General features: G+C 41.3%; 1 protein-coding gene across 7 annotated transcripts in view; it reads left to right on the top strand.

The window, feature by feature from the left end:
* Positions 1–22,264, top strand: part of AKAP9 (A-kinase anchoring protein 9) — a 221,984-nt gene that overhangs the window by 103,404 nt on the left and 96,316 nt on the right. For all 7 annotated transcript variants that reach the window (XM_067562218.1, XM_067562216.1, XM_067562217.1 and 4 more), the window contains 5 exons: positions 1,008–1,391; positions 5,003–5,227; positions 7,311–7,451; positions 7,910–8,013; positions 10,702–10,910. In XM_067562218.1, coding sequence (XP_067418319.1) covers positions 1,008–1,391; positions 5,003–5,227; positions 7,311–7,451; positions 7,910–8,013; positions 10,702–10,910 — 1,063 coding nt within the window. The remainder of the gene's footprint in view (positions 1–1,007; positions 1,392–5,002; positions 5,228–7,310; positions 7,452–7,909; positions 8,014–10,701; positions 10,911–22,264) is intronic.

The raw sequence follows: 22,264 nt of genomic DNA, 5'->3' as shown, positions 1-22,264 counted from the left end.
CTTTAGTGGAGATAAAGAACTTAAATGGGACATTTTACAGAAAGCCACTTTACCTAGTTGATGTCTAGGAAAATATCTACAACTATAAGAAAAGGTTTTGAAGAAAGTAACAAGATACATAGTATGTCTGACTTATCAGTCCTCATCCTCAAAGGAAATCTGCACAACACTTTCAAAAGATGAGCTTGGGAGCTTAAATTAAAACATAACTCCATTAGATACAAAAAATCATGGACTGAACAGACACACTAGATTTATGGCTTATTACAACAATCTGTAACCCACTAACCCCCTCTTTATGTCCTATGACTGCAGAGGTGTTAATGAGCCACTCTGCCTTGAATGGTTCGTTAGAATATATTCTAACTACTTACACTAAACAATCTGGCCTACCTTGCATTTAGCTGTGATGCTCAGAGTATCTTTTCCAGACCTGAAGAAGAGCTCTGTTTGTCTCTCTCACCAACAGAAGTTGGTCCAATAAAAGATATTATTTCACCCACCTTGTCTCTCTAATATCCTGGGACCAAAACAGCTACAACTACACTGTATGGTCATTGAATGATATCCTTTAAGTGTCTGGATTTTCATTCAGTCAAATTGTTTTATCCTCACTTTCATATCCATCAGAAATAATTAGAAATTATTTATGAAAATCAGGAAGACGGAGTTTGAATGTCTTGCTACTTCATTCAAAACCTTTTATTATAGTTGCAGATATTTTCCTAGACGTCAACGGGGTAAAGTAGCTTTCTGTAAAATGTCCCATTTAAGTTCTTTGTACAATCTTCACTAGATCAGCTTTGGCATACTTAGTTCTGATTAAAAGAAATATCTCTCATTGTGGAATTTATTTTTCTATTCTTGTACTCTCTTTTATCTTTTTAATGTTTTTTCATGTAAAATTGATTTATTCATTTATTCATATTATTGATGAGTAGTAACTAGTTTTCATTATCAGTGGCAGATACTGCTATGAACTTCTAATGGTTGTTTTATTTTTTCAGGTTATTGTGTCAATGAGTGTAGCATTTGCCCAACAGACTGAACTGGCAAGAATGGCTAGACAAAAGGAAGAATCGGCACTATTGGGAGCACAAACACAAATTGTCCATCAACAGGAAAAATGTTTTGAAAGTAGGAAGAAGTGCACAGAAGATGATTTAGACAACCATCTTATTAAGGAGAAGAAAGCAGACATTAAGCATGAAGAAGAATTGAAACCACTTAACAGGGAGCTTAGTGAAGAATCCAGTGAGATTTCATCTCTTGAAGAACAACTTGATTCAAGTGTTAGGCCTCCTTACATATTGGAACTGAGGAAGCACGAAATGAGGTTTCCAGTAGAACCTTTCTCCCAGGACAAAGAGCTTACAGTGAAGGAAATATCAGTAAGTATATAGATATCCACCTGAGAAAACGTTTCGCTTTTTTTCCCCAGTACTACTAGGTAATTTAGGCCTAAACTGATGGGATTTTAAAAATTTTTAAATGGAAAAGAGCTAATTTTAATGGAAATTTGATGATTTATTTTAATTCTGTGATTCATATCTTATTTAGTAACTTGTGTGCTATGTTTTTGCCCAAATATTGTAACATTATACTAATACATGAGAACTGGAACATAAAACTGAATATACTGAAAATGCCTAATCCATTTTCATGGTCAAAGCTTTGTGAAATGCAAAAAAGAAAGAATGGTATAATAGTGAATAATAAGCTTGATTTTTAAAAATTATTTTAATACTAATAAATTCATCTTATTAGTGACACATGTAACCTATGTAGAGGGAATAAAATGGTTTAAATGTATTACTTTAACCCAGCCATGTCCTCTTGATATATAGGGGGCATAATCTGAAATGATAAAAGTGATAGTTAAAGTATATTATTTTAAATAATCTCTGGGGGAAGAGAGGTATGTCCAGAGCCCACCATTCAGTCCTAGTAGCCAGGCATTTGGCAATGTACAAAGTGAGATGAGGACATGACAAAAATAGTTTGCTCAATCCATTCCTCTCTTCAAGAGAGATAAAATGGTACGGTCCACAAAGCTGGCCCATGTCAGACCCACTCCCTGTGTGATGCCACATATGGATCCTCTGCAGAGTGGAGCTACACACAGTGTAGGCGGGTGCATCTCTTTTACAGCCCCCTCAGATTGTGTCCCTAAGAGCAAAACCATCCTGGTCTACTTCTTTTTGGTATCATGGAGACAGAGGCACCATATGGCCAGAAGCAAACTGAAGTTAAAAATGTGGAAAAACTGATACCTGGAAAATGTTCATAGCAAAAGGGTATGTTTGTAACAGAAATTTCAGCCAATCTCTCTGTGTGCAGTCCACTTTTTAAATAACTAAAGATTGAATAAGGTATTAAAACTAACTTCCTTTCAGTTTTTTATAATATTTTCATGAGTCTTGATTTAATCAAAATTGTATGTTCTTCCTAGGATGGAAACGGTTGATATTTGTACTGCTGGGAGCTCATTAGATTCAGTTTTAGGGGACATTCAGCACCACTGATTAGTGAGAAAGCTTGACAATTAGGAATTGGCTGGAGTTATTTCCATCTCTTTTTTACAACAAGGATTATAATGTCATGATAGTGAGTCCTTTGAATACCATATATCAGGGAATAAGAGACAGGGAAAAAATGAATGTATCTGACAACAATTCTCTAATTGCAAAGCATTATATAGGTGGAATTTTAATTAATATAAATTTTGCATTTCAGATAAGCAACCCTTACATCTGTTCTCTTCAGAAAGGAACCAGTAAAACTTGCCTAGCCTTTATTAAAATCTCCAGAGCACTATATATATATTTTGAGTGGCCGGATTATCTCATGCTCATCCATAACTGGATTTGGAGCTAAAAATTTTCTACAGAGCAGTGAGTTTATTCTTTGGAAGCTATGTTTTGAGACTATTTGAAATCCCAGTGTCTATATACTTCTTAAAGTTTGAAAAAACATTTATATTATATTTATATTATAGATTCTACTTGTAAAAATATGTATTTGCAGAAAAGAACTTCTAAAATTCATACTTTTACAAATATTGTGTCCTAAAGAGAATAAAATGGAATTGTAAAATGCACTGTTCCATTTATAGTTTTTAAATAAAATGAAATCTGCATGATCGATTCGTTATGAGTACACAGTGCAAGCATTATCTATATTCTAATGTCTGTTGTTGTCATTTGAACATATAATGTACATTTTCAAAAACTAATTTATCATTATAAACAACACCGTACAATAGGAAAACTCGACCAAACAAATACTTTGTACCATTTCCTGAAGAGTTAAAAGTTAGAGCTGTACGAATAACTGATGTTTTGGTTTGCTGGCAATTCAAAAAATTGCTTCAGATCAGCCCAAAACCTAAATTATTAGCATTTTCAATTAACAGAAAAATGAGAGAAAATTATTTTTGGGTCAAACAATATTTTGTTCAAAATGAAGGATTTGGTTTTGATATATCTGACATCGTTAACTGTGTTTTTTAATAAAAGCAAAGAAAATGATGTGCTATATTCACAAGAGGACTTAAGCACCACTCATAAAATGGAGGAGGAGGCACCCAATAGCCCAGGTTCAAATCACTACTGTGGGAGCAGGGACTTCAGATCCAAGTTTCCCTTATTCCTGGCAAGTGCGTTACCCACCAGGGTATAAACTATTCTGTAATGGGTCTCTCTCAGTCTCTTCTGTTGAAGCTGTTGCAATTTGTGTAAAATACTTTACTGCTCTCTGGTCCAGTGAATGTTTATGACTCCATAGCCTCATGGTTAGGGCGCTCTCCTGGGAGTGGGGATACCTGGGTTCCAGTCCTTGCTCCAGTGAAATTAATTATTTATACAAAGTGGAACAGCTTCAACAGGAGAGACTGAGAGAGACCCACCTCAGAATTGCCAATACCATTGTGGCTAAGGCAGATATGTGAGATCTGCGTTTAAGTCCCAACTTCAAGTCTCTAATCATGGGGCTCTTAGATATAAGGAAGGAGGGCACCTCCTCCTCTTTTATTTTTTTATTTTTTGGACTGATGCAATTAATTGAAATGGACATGAATTCATTAAATGTTTCAGTTGAACCAGAAATGCATTTTTGTTGGAAAAAAGTTTGTCAACAAATTTCACCCATCTATATTAAAGATGTAAGAGCGCAGGCAGTTTTGTTGCTTGACAAAACAGAAGGCTACAATATAAAGACAGAGGAATGGGTAATTGTAATGGGCATGTTTCAGATATAAACAACAATTGTAATTAGAGTGCCTTCAGCAAGAAGTAGGCCATGTGGATATTTTTGAAGGTCGAATCTGAGGAGGCTTTTGAGAATAAGAATTGGAGTCTATTCCAGGTATGGAGAAGTGTGTGAGAAAGCACTCCATCAGAAGTGAGTCACTCACACAGAGGGAACAGATAGGAACGATATTTTTGGGAACAAAAGGAGCAGTAGTGGTTATGAGAGGAGAAGAGGAGAGATATGGTAAGTGCTTTGAAACTGAAGAGGAGAAATATTAATTTTATGCAGAAGAAAAAAGGAAGAGAAGAGGAGAAATAGAGAAAACTATATGCGATACCAAGGAAGCTGATTCAGTGGTAGCATTTTCGATAGATTTGAGAAGGGGAAGATAAAAGTGCAGAGCCAGAGAACAGGAGGCTGCAATGGGTAAGGTTGCAGAAAGGGCATGGACGATATTAATATTACTTGGATAGAACTTCATATTTGAAGTCCTTGCACACTGTCATCAACCCCAAAATATTAAATAAAGCTTAATATTTTTCTTTGTTTTGGAACATTACATCATTACATATAGTATGTTTACTGTTTAGGAGTATGTGATTCTTTAACATTTGGCCTTCCAAGAAGTGGGCAACAAGTTGATTCCTTGGATGATGGAAGTTTTGATTTGTTCAAATCTTTTTGAAAATTGTCTAACCATTTCATACACCGACCTGCATATAAAATGCTAAAAACAATTCAAATATTACAGGCCTGTCACGAGATGGCAACATCCAGTACAGAAACCTCAGCTCAGCTGTTGCTATATGAAGAGCGTTTGGAAGACATGCGACATGAACTTGTACGACAATATCAGGAACATCAGCAGGCAACAGAAATATTGAGACGGGGCCATATGCAGCAAATGGAAAGGCAAAAAGAAAATCAAGAACAACTCCTAGCAGAGCTTGATAGACTTAAAGTTCAATTAGCCGAGGTAATGTGGGGTTGGGGCAACAGCAGGGACAGAAGAGTGGATTGACAATTGATCTTGGCTTTTTTATTATTATTAGGAGTTCTCACCACAATCAGTCTTAAACTGTCATGGACCATTCTGGGTTGGAGCCTCCAGCAGTTCACATTTAGCAGCCTGATTTCCTGCCACTGGCTGTACAGTGAAACCTGCCATAGCCAAGTCAAGGCATGAGGGTTCTATGATCAGCTTCCATTAACCAATTTCTCTCAGTGTCAGTGTGGTCCCTGAGGTTATCATTAATTGACCCACCCAGTGAGATCCACTGCATCTTTGGTGCCCTGCCTTCACTACTATCATGGACACAATGGTCCCAGGAATGGCTGTTCACAGTCCAGTCTTGAATCATCTGTGGAGTAGGGCAACTCCCAGTTAGTGTCTGTAATGTCATATTCCTTCCCTCATGCTTCCTTTTTTTCCCAAGCCAGATGCCCTGTCTTGTGGTGTGGAAAGGCAGTCCACATTGCTCTTCCACTGCATAATCTGCTGCTTCCACCTGTGTCTCAGGTAAAATGAGAAGAGGACCAATCACAGGAGACTCTGTGGTCTGCCTGATTGGACCTGGCTGATGGTGTGGAAGCTACAAGAAGCTTCCATGCACAGGTGGGGAGAAGGGTTAATATTCCCTAGGGAAGAAAGAAACCATTATAAGCAAGAGTGCTTTATAAGAGTGCATTATACGCAAGAGGCTTCCCAGAAGCCTGAAGATGTCCTCCTTGATTCAATTGGGCTGTAAGGAGCTTGGCTTTGTAAAATACAAATTGGTTTAGCTTAGTTTGGTGAGACAGGCAAGAGTGTATGTTTACTATATTTTTTGCATTTCTAAAGTATAGCCACCCTAGAATCCAGTGTCCCAAACCCATACAATCTCCATAAAAAGGTATGTTAAAGGAACTCCTCTTAATTATCAGAGTCTCAAAAATAAGATCGGTTTCAAACTGTTCTTAAAAATTTTCTCTCTTACCATACCAAGAGGATAAAAACTCAAAAGAATCCATCTAATCGTACATTCTCAGACTCACATATTAAATTGACAGTGCATACATATGTATTTGATGTATCATCTCAACAAGGCAACATTACAAAAATATATGAGAAAATAGTGACAGGAGAATTCTGAAGTTCTTCACTTCTGCTCCACTGTACTTTCAAGGTTCCACTTAACCCCTTATGCTCCTCCCAAACTAGGTTTTGCTCTATCTACCTTCTGTCTGCTTCATGAGGGGGAAAATATAATAGTGATCTGCTGTTCTCAATCACTGTGATTGTAGGTGACTGGTAAGCCTTTCTGAAACTTCAGGGGTGTGGATGGCAGGCCTGCTTATCCTTCAGTATATTTCCGGACCTCTTCCCCACCCTTTATCCTGGAATCGTTCCTCTGGGTACCTATATCTCCCCCTCCTCTGCACTGCTTCTTCTGCCTCCTTACATTCACATCTATACATTAAATTGGTTAGGTTGTTTGCCCCGTTTATTCCTATTGGCAGGCTGCTCCACAGCCTCGTTCCCTTTTTTATTAGAAATCTTCTAATTTCCAGCCTAAATTTATTCATGGCCGGTTTGTATCTATTTGTTCATGTGCCAATATTGTCCTTTAGCTTTAATAGTTCTTCTCCTTCCCTGTTTTACCTTCAGCTGCAATTAGTTTGTTATACTATATTCTTTCATCTTTGTGAAGATCTTTTATAAAAAGGATACCTTATCCATGTAATCTATTTGTCATCCTAAATGTTATAATATATGTACTATAGTATGAAGTTAAACTTGTAACTTCCAGTGTAGTGCTTTAAAAGAAGTACTTACAGATTTGTATGAAAATCCTAGAATGTACTTAAGATATCAAAAACACCAATCAGCTCTCCTCAGTTTTAGAAAGCTTTTTATTCGCTTTTAACCACTTAACAAAATGACCTGCATTTTCCTGGTGCAAAATATATTGAGTATTGGAAATGCCAGGAATCACTAATATCAGAAGATTAAAAACTGCCTAATTGTAATGCTTTACTTCTACTATTCATACTATGCCCTTATGACATTTCATTTTTAGAGTGTCTCAGTGGAGAATGATAACTTGGTTACAGAGAGAGAGAGAATGCTTTTAGAGGAACTAGAATTGTTAAAGCAACATTCTGTATCCGGAAGAGAGAAGCTGTATTGTGAGCTATACAACAACAGTACGCAAACACAGGTAAATATGGACTTTGGATACCTTAGGACCATGGTATGTAAATCCAGTAGGATTTCTTTTGTCTGCTTCCTTTTGGGTTGGTTAAATAATGAGGAGGTGGAGTTTAGCTGCCTATCTTTTTACTTTAAGTAAACTCAAATTTTAATGTTGCTATAGCAACAACCAACAAAGAACCCCGGAACTATTTATTTAGCATAACAAACTTCATTTTAAAAGGCTCTGGCTTGGATCTGTCATGTTTTTTCCATCTACACATTAAGAGGTTTTGTGTTTATTATCTTTCCTTGATACTAGTAATCTCATGGAAAAGAACAGTAGTTTTATTTCAAACAATATGTAATTTTTGCATAAAAGTTCTAATTTCATAATGTAACCATGTATCAGAATACGATATTGATTCCAACATGACAGGATTTTTGTCTTTTTTGTCCTCCTTGCCTTTGCAAATACTTACTCAGAGTGAAAAGGAAAGCCAAACTGAATCAAAAGAGTACACCTTTGAGGATGAAGACGGAGGAGGAAAGCCTGAAGAAATATCTTTAGATATTCTTTCGAAAGAAAGGTATTCAGATTTTGTATTTGTTAAATCCAGACTTTCTTTAATTCAAAGTTTCTGTATTTGTACTATAAGTGCAATCAAAAAAATATATTTAGTGTTGTAAATCATATAATTGTCTGATGTATCAGCTATACACAATAAACATTTTTAATAGATCAATATAGAAGCCAAACCTAGACCCTGTTCGAGTGAAGCTAAATAATTTGTTCCTTTTTACTGTTTTACTTTGAATGGCTATATTATAAAATCAGATTTTTTTGAAAATGATGTGCTGAGGTTATTTACTCCAAGTTGTCAGATCAAATATTTTAAAGTCGTATTCCAGTCATTTGAATTTATGAGACCATTTCTTGGCTTATGCCACACATTCCTTACATACTGGTAACTTTGTGTACTCTACCTGAATCTCAGCCTTTACTGTTTAGCTATATAATGGCAAAATAAGGATGTTTTTGATGTTTGCAAATTTTCCTACTCATTTCATACAGTATATAGGACAATATATACTTTTACATTTATTTAGTCAAAGTACCCTGGTGTACCTTTCAATATTCCTTATCTTGAACTTTTTATGTAAACTTTTACAATAGATAAATATAAAGATGCTCACCAGAAACACAATGGTCTGTTTTTCAAAGTCATTATATAATTTTAAATATTGGTTATACTATGTGGTATAACTGCGCATTTAAAAAATATCATCTGTTTACTTTAAATATTTTGGTTTTGTGCCCAATTGTTCCTGTTCGTTTTATATTAAGATATCAATATATTATTACAAAATGTCCACAAATTATATTTATTGTTACACAGTCAGAGCTTGCATTTTAAACATAAATTCATCTTGAGTTATGTCATTTTCCCCAACTCTAATTTCTGTGACTTCCAACTCTGCCACATTCTCTGTCTGCTTCCTCAGCCTGCATATGGAATCTTGGCCACTTAGGTGTTGGCTCCCCATCATTATGAAGCACAGTAATCCTTTGAAAAGATTACGTGTATTTGGAATACTGTACTGATATACATAAACTGTTTATTTTGTAATTATGTAGCCATCATATACAAATGAACAGACTTATGTGGTCTATGTTTAAAAGTACATGTTTCCAGTGCAAAATAAAATAATCAATAATTGTGCTTCTTTATTATCATCATATATTATCATAACTGGACAATAATATTTATTGTCATTTTGTCCAAAATTCTGCAGCTAGCCATTTTTTTTTCTTTCTCATGTGAAGAACCTCTAAGACAGCCATTTTCATCCTGTGGTCCATGGACGCCTGGAGATCCGCAGACCATGTTTAAAAGGCCCATGAAAGGTTGTCGTTACCATAGAACTGTGGCTTTCAACCTATAGTCTGCGGACCCCTGATTTCCAAAGGGGTCTGCACCTCCATTTGAAATTTTTCAGGGGTCCGCAAATGAAAAAAGATGAAAAAGCGAACACGCACATGAATGAGTACAAAGGGAAAGGACCCTGCTTCACTGGTTTTTGAAGGGATGGTAGAAAAAAAAGTATTTTTACTTGTTAACTAAGACATTTGGTAAGGAAACCCATGGTTCTTGAAACACACGGTGTCCCTAAATGTCATTTTTACAGTCATTTTTCAGAGCAGGACTGTACTTTAAAGAAATCCCTTTCTAGTTGACCTTGTACTGATTGAACTGCACAGTTCTTAGACCATTGCTGTTGTGTCCTGTGCTATTCATCCAAAAGGGCTGCAATCTGCTTGTGTCCCAGTGGGTAGTGGATTTGCAAAGTAGCTTCCATTAATTCTTACTTCTTTCTCAATGAACCATTTTGTGGATGTGGTATGTCAGCCTTCTGGCATACAACTCCACATGGAATAGGTTTTTAAAAAAAATTTGTTTGAATGTGGCCCTTCAAGGCAGTTTAGGAGAAAACAAACTTTGCTTTTTTTAAATGATAAAAAATATTTTTGTGAAGAGACTGAAGTTTTGTGATTTTTACAGAACTGATGTAAGGTTACATTTCATTCTGTTTTATAGACATTGTGAAGAACTTTGCAGAGAACTAATACAAAATCTACTTAATATTACTCTGCTTTGCAGAGGACAAAATACATGGCTTATCTTTTTTGATAATATTAGTACTTTGAAGTCTGAATCTCACTTTTGTTGAGCCAGTGTGATGTATTTAGGCTAGTAAGACACAGTAGTTTCAGACGCTAGAAGCATCCTAAAAGGTCCATGTATTTAGACACAATATTCAAATTGGAGAATTCTGCATTGTTTTCACTAGGCACACTATCCATCTAGTCTTTGCTTGTATCCTACAGAGCAGTAGTACATCACTGGCCAATACATGTCAAACCTGATAAGAGCTTATAAGGAAAATGCTGACAAACATTGCACTGCTACCTGTATTTAAAAAGAGAAATACTAGGAATTTTTCCTCAAAATTGTAGACTTCTGTAGTTATTTGTTATAAAAATACGTAATATATATTTTTAAATTGTTTGACTATTGATTAATATCGATGTGCTAATGTAGCATTTATGTGAATTATGTACTTTGCGATCTTAAAACCAAATCCTAGTACCACTGAATCAATAGCAAAATTTTATTGTCTACAGTGGGACCAGGATGAGACCCAGGAAACACAAAAATAGCGTTTGAGGGGGAAGAAAATGTTTTGATTAGTTTCTATTCCATCTATATGTACAGGCATGCTCTACAGAAGACTAATAACAGACTCGTGAAGATTTTGCTAGAGGTTGTGAAGACAACTATAGCTGTAGAAGAAACAATTGGTCATCATGTTCTTGGATTACTGGACAGATCTGGGAAAGGCCCTCCTTCTTCTAAAACTGTTCTGTGGGAGGCAGAGGCAGAGCAGTCGGTACAGCCATGTGTCCGTGTGGGATTTGAAAAAGGTACTGGTTGCATTGTTACTTCTTATTTCATATCATGTAGAGTGTGTGTAATGTGCCAAGACTTTATGGTTGAAAAGTAAGATTTTTTTAACTCGTGGTAATTTAAAGGGCAGGTATGTTTAAAAAAGAAAAAAATGTGTGAATATACATGACATCTCCATTTGATATTCATCATTCACAACCAGCACCTGATTAGCTGGTTTTCAGATAACTATTGCACATTCCTAGGCACCTGCTAAGGGGTAAATTGTATCTTTGCTACAAGCTGTGTGTATGTGACAGCATATAGCTGCTCTGCCCCAGGAGCAGACCAGGAAACAGATATAAAAAGACAGAATTAGAATGAGCTACAGAGACATAATCTGCCTCCTGTTTTTATCCCCCATTCCAAGATGAATATATCTTGTGCCATCCCTATGTCTGGTGCTGTGCACATCTGCTGGTGCACAGCCCGCTTCCCACTTATCTGTACAAAAGGGAGAGCAATGGCTCTGCAGAGGCTACTTTCCCCCAAGCTGTTGCCCAGGATGCAAATAGCCAGTGCAGGAGAGGAAAGGAGTATCCTGTATGGGCACAAAGGATAGGTGACAATCTAGCCAGAAAATAACATTTTATTATATGTGCCTACGCTTAACTGGAGTCTTAATTTCTTCAGTGGATGTCACCTGAAAAAAGTAGTGACCATTAGAAATTACTAAATTTTCATATTAGGAAAATGTATGCTATAGACTGGTTACTCAAATGTATTCTATTTACTTTTTTGATTCAGTGTTTATACTTTTTAATAGTTTCTATTCTCTGCTCCTTCCCCTCATCCCCCATAACCTTAATTATATGTCAAGTTACATCTTGGAACAATTTATAAAAAGTTTATAAAGTCTGAGATAATTTGAGACGGCAACTTCTCACAAGTGAAACACAATGAAATCTATCTTAAGCTACCACTCGGTGTTGCCTAAGAGAAGTAGTCATCTAGTACAGGTGAGGAAGAATTGTACTGGTACACAGTATCTTTGCGGATTCTTTGAGATGAACTTGTAAGACTACGTGAGTATAAATATTCAAACTTGTTCCAAATAATACCCTAATAAGGGCAGTCTATTTTACAGGTTTCATTCTGTGTATCCATAAGGGAATAGACTCTGCTTTTGAGGATTTGACTTTTTTCTCAGATATCAGAATGGATGATTAATCTTCCATCTTTCATTTGGTGCCTGTTCAGGAGTCCCTAATGACTGAGATTGACTGGTACTTTGATGCATTTTCCCCTGTGGATAGGATAGCCATACTCTTATGCCTTATTCTGAATGGGTTGCCAAAGGAGATATAGTGTTGCTTTTCCATCCTGTCTGTTGTCAAGGTGGTTGAGAATAAGTATATTTTGTGAATATACAGTAGTTCTTCTGCCTTCGCTATGAGTCTGGTGGTAAGGTCAACAATGGCCAAGGTTGAGACTGGCCAGACTGGTTGTATGCCATTTCTGAGAATGTTCTGACGTACTACAATGTATATGGAAAAGGATTTATAAGTTTACAATGACAACAGCTCCTGTTGAAAACTATGGTTTGTAATGTTTTTCCCGTTAAGTGTACAGTTTGAGCTGTGGAAAAGGGATTGCACCCTCACAAATTCTCTCTCCCAAAGAAATGTCAAGAATTTAATCATGTCCTCTGGAACAGAACTAGGCATAGTTACATGTGTCATCCTCTACCACCCATATTCACAGACCATGTACTAACTCTTGCTGCCTTCCTCCCAACACCCAGTGAGCACATTGTTCCTCCATCTGCTTCCATCATACATACATGCTTGTTGCCCTCCCCCAGAGCAGTGTGTTTGCAGCTTTTAATCTCTCATACACACAAACTGCATATATATACTTTCTGCTTTCCCCTGCACACACAACACATGTATTCTTGCTGTTCACTTCCCTAATTGCTGCAGAAGGCCCCATAATTAGAGTCTACTTGTACCTGCTCAAAGGCCTGAAGTGCAGGAATGTTCCCTTAAATAGAACAAGCCTTGATTATTGATACAGTAGGATCACAGAAACTTGTATAATGAGAATAATCAATGGCACACAATAATACCAGGGTACAAAATATATCGCAAGGACAGAATAGGCTGTACTGGTGGGGGAGTGGCACTGTATGTGAAAGAAAGCATAGAGTCAAATGAAATAAAAATCTTAAATGAACCAAACTGTGCCATAGAGTCTCTGTGGATAGTAATTCCATGCTTGAATAAGAAGACTATAGCAGTAGGGATATACTGCCGACCACCTGACCAGGATGGTGATAGTGACTGTGAAATGCTCAGGAAGATTAGAGAAGCTTTAAAAATAAAAAATGTCATTAATAATGGGGGATTTAAATTATCCCCATATTGACTGGGTACATGTTACCTCAGGATGGGATGCAGAGATAAAGTTTCTTGATACCTTAAATGACTGCTTCTTGGAGCAGCTAGTCTTGGGACCCACAAGGGGAGAGGCAATTCTTGATTAATCCTAAATGGACCACAAGATCTGGTCCAAGAGGTGAATATAGCTGAACCGCTTGGTAATAGTGACCATAACATACTAAAATTTAACATCCAGTGGGAGGCAGGGAGAGAACAGGACACCAAAGGAGCCAACCATGGTAGCGTTTAATTTCAGAAAGGGTAACTACGCAAAAATGAGGAAGTTAGTTAAACAGAAATTAAAAGGTATGGTGCCAAAAGTGAAATCCCTGCAAGCTGCATGGAAACTTTTTAAAGACATCATAATAGAGGCTCAATTTAAATGTGTAACCCAAATTAAAAAACTTAGTAAGAGGACCAAAGAAGTGCCACAAAGTTAAAAGAAGCAGTTAGAGGCAAAGCCATCCTTTAACAAGTGGAAGTTAAATCCTATTGAAATAGAAAGGAGCATAAACTCTGGTAAATGAAGTGTAAAAATATAATTAGGAAGGCCAAAAAAGAATTTAAAGAACAGCTAGCCAAAGACTCAAAAAGTAACCACAACATTTTTTTACAAACATCAGAAGCAGGAAGTCTGCTAAACAACCAGTGGGGCCACAGGACAATTGAGATGCTAAGGGGGAGCACTCAAGGACGAGGTTATTGAGGAAAAACTAAATGAATTATTTGCATCAATCTTCACAGCTGAGGATGTGAGGGAGATTACCAAACCTGAGCCATTCTTTTTAGGTGACAAATCTGAGGAATTGTCTCAGATTGAGGTGTCATTAGAGGAGGTTTTGGAACAAATTGATAAATTAAACTGTAATAAGTCACCAGGCCCAGATTTTATCCACCCAAGAGTTTTGAAAGAACTCAGATGTGAAATTGCAGAACTGCTAACTGTGGTATGGCATCTATCGTTTCAACTAGCTTCTGTACCAGATGACTAGAGGATAGCTAACGTGACACCAATTTTTAAAAAAGGCTCTAGAGGCGATCCTAACAATTACAGGCCGGTAAGCCTAACTTCGGTACCAAGCAAATTGGTTCAAACTATAGTAAAGAACAGAATGGTCAGACACATAGATGAATACGATATGTTGGGGAAGAGTCAGAATGGTTTTTGTAAAGGGAAATCATGCCTCACTAATCTACTAGAATTCTTTGAGGGAGTCGTCAAGCATGTGGACAAGGGTGATCCAGAAGATATAGTGTAGTTAGATTAGTAAAGTAAGCGGTTATGGGATAAGAGGGAAGGTCCTCTCCTGGATCAGTAATTGGTTAAGAAATAGGAAACAAAGAGTTGGAATAAATGGTCAGTTTTCAGAATGAAGAGAGGTAAACAGTAGTGCCCCCAGGGGTCTGTATTGGGACCAGTACTGTTCAACATATTAATAAATGATCTGGAAAAAAGGGGTAAACAGTGAGGTGGCAAAATTTGCAGATGATACAAAACTACTCAAGACAGTTAAGTCCAAAGCAGACTACAAAGAGGAATCTCACAAAACTGGGTGACTGGGCAGCAAAATGGCAGATAAAATTCAATGTTGATAAATACAAAGTAATGCACATTAGAAAGCATAATCCCAACTATACGTATAAAATGATGGGGTCTAAATTAGATATTACCATTCAAGAAAGAGATCTAGGAGTCATTGTGGATAGTTCTCAGAAAACATCCACTCAATGTGCAACGACAGTCAAAAAAGCTAACAGAATATTGGGAATCATTAGGAAAGCGATAGATAAAAGACAGAAAATATCATATTGCGTCTTTATAAATCCATGGTATGCTCACATCTTGAATACTGCCCGCAGATCTGGTCGCCGCATCTCAAAAAACATATATATCAGAATTGGAAAAGTTACAGAAAAGGGCAACAGAAATGATTAGGGGTATGGGAAAAGCTTCCATATGATGAGAGATTAATAAGACTGGGACTTTTCAGTTTGGAAAAGAGACAACCAAGGGAGGACATGATAGGGGTCTATAAAATCATGACTGGTGTGGAGAAAGTAAATAAGGAAGTGTTGTTTACTCCTTCTTACAACACACAAACCTGGGGTCACCAAATGAAATTAATAGGCAGCAGGTTTAAACCAAACAAAAGGAAGTATTTCTTCACACAATACACAATCAACCTGTGGAACTCCTTGCCAGAGGATGTTGTGAAGGCCAAGATTATAACGGGGTTCCAAAAAGAACTAGATAAGTTCATGGAGTATAGGTACATCAATGGCTATTAGCCAGGATAGGCAGGGATTGCTGTTTGCCAGAGGCTGGGAATGGCCGATGGGATGGACCACTTGATGATTACCTGTTCTATTCATTCCCTTTGAAGCACTTAGCGTTGGCCACTGTTGGAAGACAGGATACTGGGCTAGATGGACCATTGGTCTGACCCCGTATGGCCATTCTTATGAGCACCAATCGTGCCTCTACTACCTGGGTGAGGCACATATCTCAGCAAGGTGCACCATCTATAAGTCCTTGCCCAGAACCAGAGAGGCCCGTTAGCTCTGCCTCCGCAAACACCTCATGGAGGAGGCAATGAGGCCCTGAGCACACTCAGATCCCAGCCTGGGAGACCCTCCTGTATAGTGGCCACTGCCAACTGCGAGTGCCCCTCCAAGCACCACTCATGGTGTGGAACTGCCAGCACTGAAGCCCAAAGACAAGCCCCATCATGAGAGCAAGTGGCACTCTCTTGCGCACAAGAGTAGGTCCCCACAGCGGACGACTCATAAACTCAGCATTCCCTCCCTGAGCTGCACCTGGTCAGGTGAGATGTTGCACACAGATCCTGACGGTCTGCCACTAAAGCCTTCCCCAGCTGGAGAGTATAGCCAAGCGAAAGTGAGATCCATCATTACCAATGATGACCCTGATACTAAAGTACTCAGACTGCATGGCTGCGAGCGTGACACCGACCGGTCCAACGAATAGATCAACTCCGCTTACTCCAGTAGGTCCCTCTGGGGCAATGGTTCTCAACCTATTTACCATTGTGGGTTGCATATGTGGCCCACAGTGTGTTATGTGGCCTGCATCCGATACTACCTATATGGCCCTGAGGATGTCAAATGGGCCGCAGCTCTGTGCTGATTGGGCCATAGGTTGAGAACCACTGCTCTGGAATCTCAATGGGTGCCCCACAGACCCCTGGCCTCACGAAGACATTCTTCACAGTGGAGGAGATGACTCTGCCAGACCCACAGTCTCCACTTCTCTCGGGCCCTACCCTTATCTGGACATTTCCACGCCTAAATATGAACCTCTGCTCCTCCTGCAATGAAGCCCATCTCTCATGTGCTGCACCCCTGCCCTCTGGCACTGAAACTCCTGCTACTGACAGAACCATCCTCTGACTCCGAGGAGTTCTCGGACACAGCACCGCCGCCATCCCCACTGCCACGCAGGAACCTGGACATACGTGCCAGACATCCTTATTCTCCTGCTTACAGCCCACCCAGGGATGCCTGGTACTACCTCCCATGGGGCCCACCCAGGCCATTGGACCCCTCATTCTGGCCCTACTGGGAGCCCAGGGACCCATACGATAGGCATCCAGAACCATCCCAATGGTCTTCCCCGGCTTCCTCCATACACCTTCCTGCATCGTTAGTGTACAAAGAGGAGATTGTCAAGTTGGTACTGCTGGTCCCGACTGGAGCCTTCTCATCACCAGGTGAGACTGTTATGCCCCTCCTGCTGTCTCCGCTGGATGATCACCAGCAGCATCAAGACACGATGCAGAGGGTGATCACAGACCTGCACATTCCATTGGAGGAACAACACTGTCTCCTCAACATTCTCCAACCACAAGGACTTTAAAGAGTGGCGCTCCCGATAAACACAGCCATCCTAGCTTCATGCGTCCCCACACCAAAGAGAGCAAAGAGAAGATATTTTGTGCTGGCTAAAGGGGCCAATTTTTTATTTACACACCCGATTCCCAACTCCCTGGTCATTCAGGTGGCAGCTAAACGTGATCGGCAGCAGCAGCAAAAGTCCACTCCGTCTGAGAAGGCCTCCAAGAGACTGGATCTTCTGGGCAGGAAGGCCTTTCCTTCAGCAGGACTACAGTTCCATATTGCAAACTATCAGGCTCTGCTAGCCAAGTACAATTTTAACACCTATAACAGGCTAGTAGAGTTCAAGTACAAACTCCCAATAGAACACAAGGCACAGTTTCAGATCCTTGTGGATGAAGGAGAATTGGTAGTCCAGGTGGCCCTCCAGGCCACAGTGGACATGGCTGATACTGCTTCCCGTTTGATAGCCACCAGCCTCATGATGCATAGGGACTCATGGCTGCAATCCTCTGGCTTCTCCAGGGAGGTCCAAAATACTATCAAGGACATCCCTTTCAACAAGACCAACCTCTTCACTGAGAAAATGGACAAGTCCCTTTACTCTCTCAAGAATTCGAGGTCCATGCTATGATTCCTGGACATCTACACTTTAGCCCCCAGATGCAAGCACAAGAAACAACCCTTTTGATCGCGGCCACACATGATCTACCCAGCATACTACCAGCACCCACAAGAGCTCCCATGGAAATACCAGTGGTCCCAGAGACCTCAGTTCCCAGCCTCTGCCACTGCCACCTCCTTGACCCTCTCCCAACCACAAGCCAAAGGTCAATTTTGATGCCCAGGTCGAGAACTGCAAACTCCTTTGATGCCAAGCACCATGCCACATATCATCTTCAGTGGCTATCTTGCTCTATTTGCCCACTACTGGGGCAAGATCATCATGGACAGTTGGGTACTAGAGATCATCCACCACACATACTCCATAGAGTGCCTCTCCTTCCCAACTCATCACTTTCCCTCCCGCTCCCCTCCAGGGAATTCCTCCCAGCAAGTGATTCTTCAGCAGGAAGCAGACACTCTGGCCTTCAAGGGTGCAATAGAATGCATCTCTCCCCAATACCTGCGGAGAGGCTTTTATTCGCCATACTTCCTCATCCCGAAGAAGGACGATGGATGGCATCCCATCCATGATCTCTGGCTACTAACTATGTTTATCAGGAAGTCCAAGTTTCGAATGATAACGCTGCCATCGATCATTCCATCCTTCCACCAGGGAGTGTGGTTTGTGGCTCTTGACATGAAAGTCGCTTACTTCCATGTGGACATCCACCCATCACACAGGAAGTTTCTCCATCTCAGGGTGAGCCAACAACACTACCAATTTCAGGTCCTCCCATTCAGCATCACGATAGCACCATGAGTATTCACAAAGGTGTTTGCAGTCATAGTGGCCCAGCTGAGGTGCCTAGGACACTCGGTATTCTTTTACCTGGACAACTGGCTCCTCATGGCGCAGTCACAGGAGGAAGCTTTCCCTGCGATCCATTGTCTTCGAAACCTCCTAGTGTCCATGGATATCTGCATCAACAAAGACAAGCGTGTTTTGACAACCATACAGACAAATACACTTCATGAGGTCAAGACTGGAGTCAGTTGCTGCACGAACCTTCCTCCCGGTGGATTGTTTCTCTGCGATCAGTGCCCTCATTGCTTGTCTTTGCCACAGGCCCCACACCAAGGTCCACCAATGACTCTTTCCTAGAGCATATGGTAGCCTGAACTTACATGACGCCCCATGCACAACTCCACCGGCAATGCCTACAGGCTAGGCTTCACACCACCTACAAACTGACCAGGGACCATATCGACTCCAGGGTCCCCATTCCAGCACCCGTGTTGGCCTCTCAGCTGGTGGACCAATCATAATCAGCACCCCTTTCCATGCCACAAACCATCATCACAACAGACACTTCCTTTATGGGGTGAGGGTCCCACTTAGACCACCACACAGCATAGGGCATCTGGACGTCATGGGAAGCCAAGTTGTAGCAGAGCCATAACTAGGCATTTTAGCATCTGGGGTGAGCAAACATACTTGTGCCCCTTAGAGGCGATGCCAGTGGGGGCAGGGGATCCAGGGTCACATGACTGCCCCAGATTTCTGCCATCCATTTAGCCCAGAGGTTTTCAAATAGTTTGAAAACCGTTGTCTCCTCCCAGGAGACAGCAGATTGGAAACTGGTGGGAGCCGCCTTGCCCACTCAGGCTCCTGGCTCTCTCTGCTGTAGAAACCAGAGCGCTGGCTGGCTGCCTGACAACCCTCCCTGCCCTGCTCCCTGAACCAGGCTACCTCTGCACTGCCAGGCACTCCCCAGGCATGGTGGGCAGCACAGCTCCAAGCTGTGCCCCTGAGATGCCCTTGCCTCTCCCCCAAAGGAGCCCAGCATCGGCCAGTGATGCGCCCTGGAGCTGGTCCCTCTACGCAGAGCCCAGCTACCATAAGATGCTCCCTGAGGTGCTCACCCGCCGCTGCTCTGGTGCTCTAGGCTCTGCTGCTGCTCCTCAGCCCAGAGGCAATACTTAACTCTTGATAGTGGTGGGGGTACGTGACTGCCCCATGCATCGCCTTTGAGGAGCAGCAGCAGAGCCAGGAGCACCAGAGCAGCGGCAAGCAAGCACCTCAGGGATCATCTTATGGCACCTGGGCTCACACAGGCTGGCATCACGCACCTTCAGGGGAAAGGCAAGAGCATATCGGGTCGCAACTCCGAACTTTGCCACCTGCCCTGCTTGGGAAGTGCCCGGCTGTGCAGAGGCAGCCTGGCTCAAGGAGCAGGGCAAAGAGGGAAAGTAGAAATCGGGGGGGGGGAGGGTGTAACTCCGTGTTCCTGTCTCATGCTGTCCCATTTTTCTGCCCCCGCAGCTTTGCGCCCTGGGTAACTGCCCTGCTCATCCCACCCTGGTTACGTACCAGGGTTTTTGGAAAAACATACTAGAACTCAGGGCAGTCCGTCTCACCTGCAAAGCCTTTCTTCTGCTCATACTGTCCCTTCACATTCAGCTTCTCTCTGGCATCACCAGAGTGGTCTACATCAACAGGCTGGGGGGAGTCCAGGTCCCCTTCTCTCTGCTCCGAGTCTGTTCGCCTATAGAACTGGTGCATCAGGAATCAGGTGTCCATACAGGCCACATATCTACCAGGCACCCAGAATTCTTTAGCTGACAAGCTTAGCAGAACTCTATACCTAGACCGTAAATGGGAACTGCATGATGCAGTCCTCAATGACCTCTTCACCCAGTGGGGTGCCCCTCGTTAGGACCTCTTTGCCTCTCAAGCAAATAGAAAACACCACCTCTCTTGCTCCAAGGGGACTCAAGACAGGGGCTCTTGAGGTGATGCTCTCCTCTCTCCTAGATGGGAGACCTCTGCTATGCCTTTCCCCCATTCTTCTGCTGCCACAGGTTCTTCACAAGATTTGCTGGAACAGGACCAACATCATCCTCATGGCACCCTACTGGCCCTGTCAATTCTGGTTCACCGATTTCCTGAAACTCTTCACCTGACCACCAATCAAGCTCTAGACATTCCCAGATCTCCTTATGCAAGATTGGGGCAGAGTCTGGCATCCAACCCAGATCTACCCTCAGATCCCAGAGTCTGGCATCGAATCCAACTCTCTTCACCTCTCAGCCTGGTATTTGGATGGGCATCAGGTATAGACTGTGCATGCTCCTTTCCCATTCAACAAATTCTCAACCAAGCAGGAAAGAGTCCACCAGAACTTGCTATCACACAAAATGGCAGCACTTCCTGGAGTGGGCCCGCTGCCACCACCATGATGGCAGACCCTCTCTGCATGGTGTTTCACAAGGACAAGGTCTCATTAAGGCTACACCCCAAAATCCTTTCCAATGTAGTGTCCAAATTCCATCTCAATCAGTCCATCCACTTGCCTGTGTTCTATCCGAAGCCACATGCCTCTCCCACCGACAGCTCTGCACTCTCTTGATTTTCAACATGCTCTGGCGTTCTGCTTGCACAGACTAGACCTTTTTGGAGGTCACTGAGACTCTTTGTTGGCATTGCAGAAAGATCAGTGGGGCAAGCTATATCTTCCCAAAGAATCTCTAAATGGGTCTCAGTGTACATACTGGAATGCTATAAACGCTCCGACCTACCCCTTCCTGGGGGTGTAACAGCACATTCTACACAAGCGCAAATTGCCTTCTCCGACTTGCTAGCGATGTGCCATGGCAAGGCTGCAATATGGTGCTCTCTTCACATGTTTACAGTGCACTGATGGGCCACACTTTATTGCAAACAGCTATGCCATTAGAATCCTTACACCCACCTCTGCACTGATTACTGCTCATAAGTCACCCAGGTGTGAAATACATGTAGGGACCATCACTCGAAGAAGAAGAGGAAGTTACTCACCAGTAACTGGAGGTTCTTTGAGAGGTGTGGTCCCAATCTGTATTCTACTACCTGTCCTCCTTCCCCTCTGCTTTGGATTCTGTTACACAACAGTAAGAGGGAAAACTGGAGTTACATTGACCCGCATTGCTCTTTATACTCTTGGGTGGGAGCATGAGGAGACACACTACGTATGTGAGGATCAATGGACACTGCTTGGAAATACTTCTGGACTCAGGCGCATGGCACGCGTGCTCACCCACATTTGGAATATAGATAGGGACCAAGCATCTTGAAGAACCTTCAGTTATGGGGAGTAACTTCCTCTTATGTACTTATGACCTACCCCCTTATCCCATGACTGCTTACTTTGCTTAAGAGCCTTTGGTCAGGGACCTTGTCAAAGGCTTTCTGAAAGTCCAAGTATGCTATATCCACTGGATCACCCTTGTCCACATTTGTTGATTGCCCTCAAAGAATTCTACTGGGTTGGTGAGACATGATTTCTCTTTACAGAAGCCATGTTGATTCTTCCTCCAACATATCGTGTTCATCTATGTTTCTGATAAATCTGTTCTTCAGCCAATTTGCCTGGTATTGAAGTTAGGCTCACTGGCTTGTAACTGGCCTTTGGAGCCTTTTTCAAAAATTGGTGCTATATTAGCTGTTCTTC

The sequence above is a fragment of the Emydura macquarii genome, unplaced genomic scaffold (genome assembly GCF_026122565.2).
Source record: "Emydura macquarii macquarii isolate MOO-44397 ecotype Brisbane River unplaced genomic scaffold, CSIRO-AGI_Emac_v2 contig_2422, whole genome shotgun sequence".
NCBI lineage: Eukaryota > Metazoa > Chordata > Testudines > Chelidae > Emydura > Emydura macquarii.
Note: the sequence above shows the minus strand (reverse complement) of the source record. Positions and strands in the feature narration are given on the sequence as shown.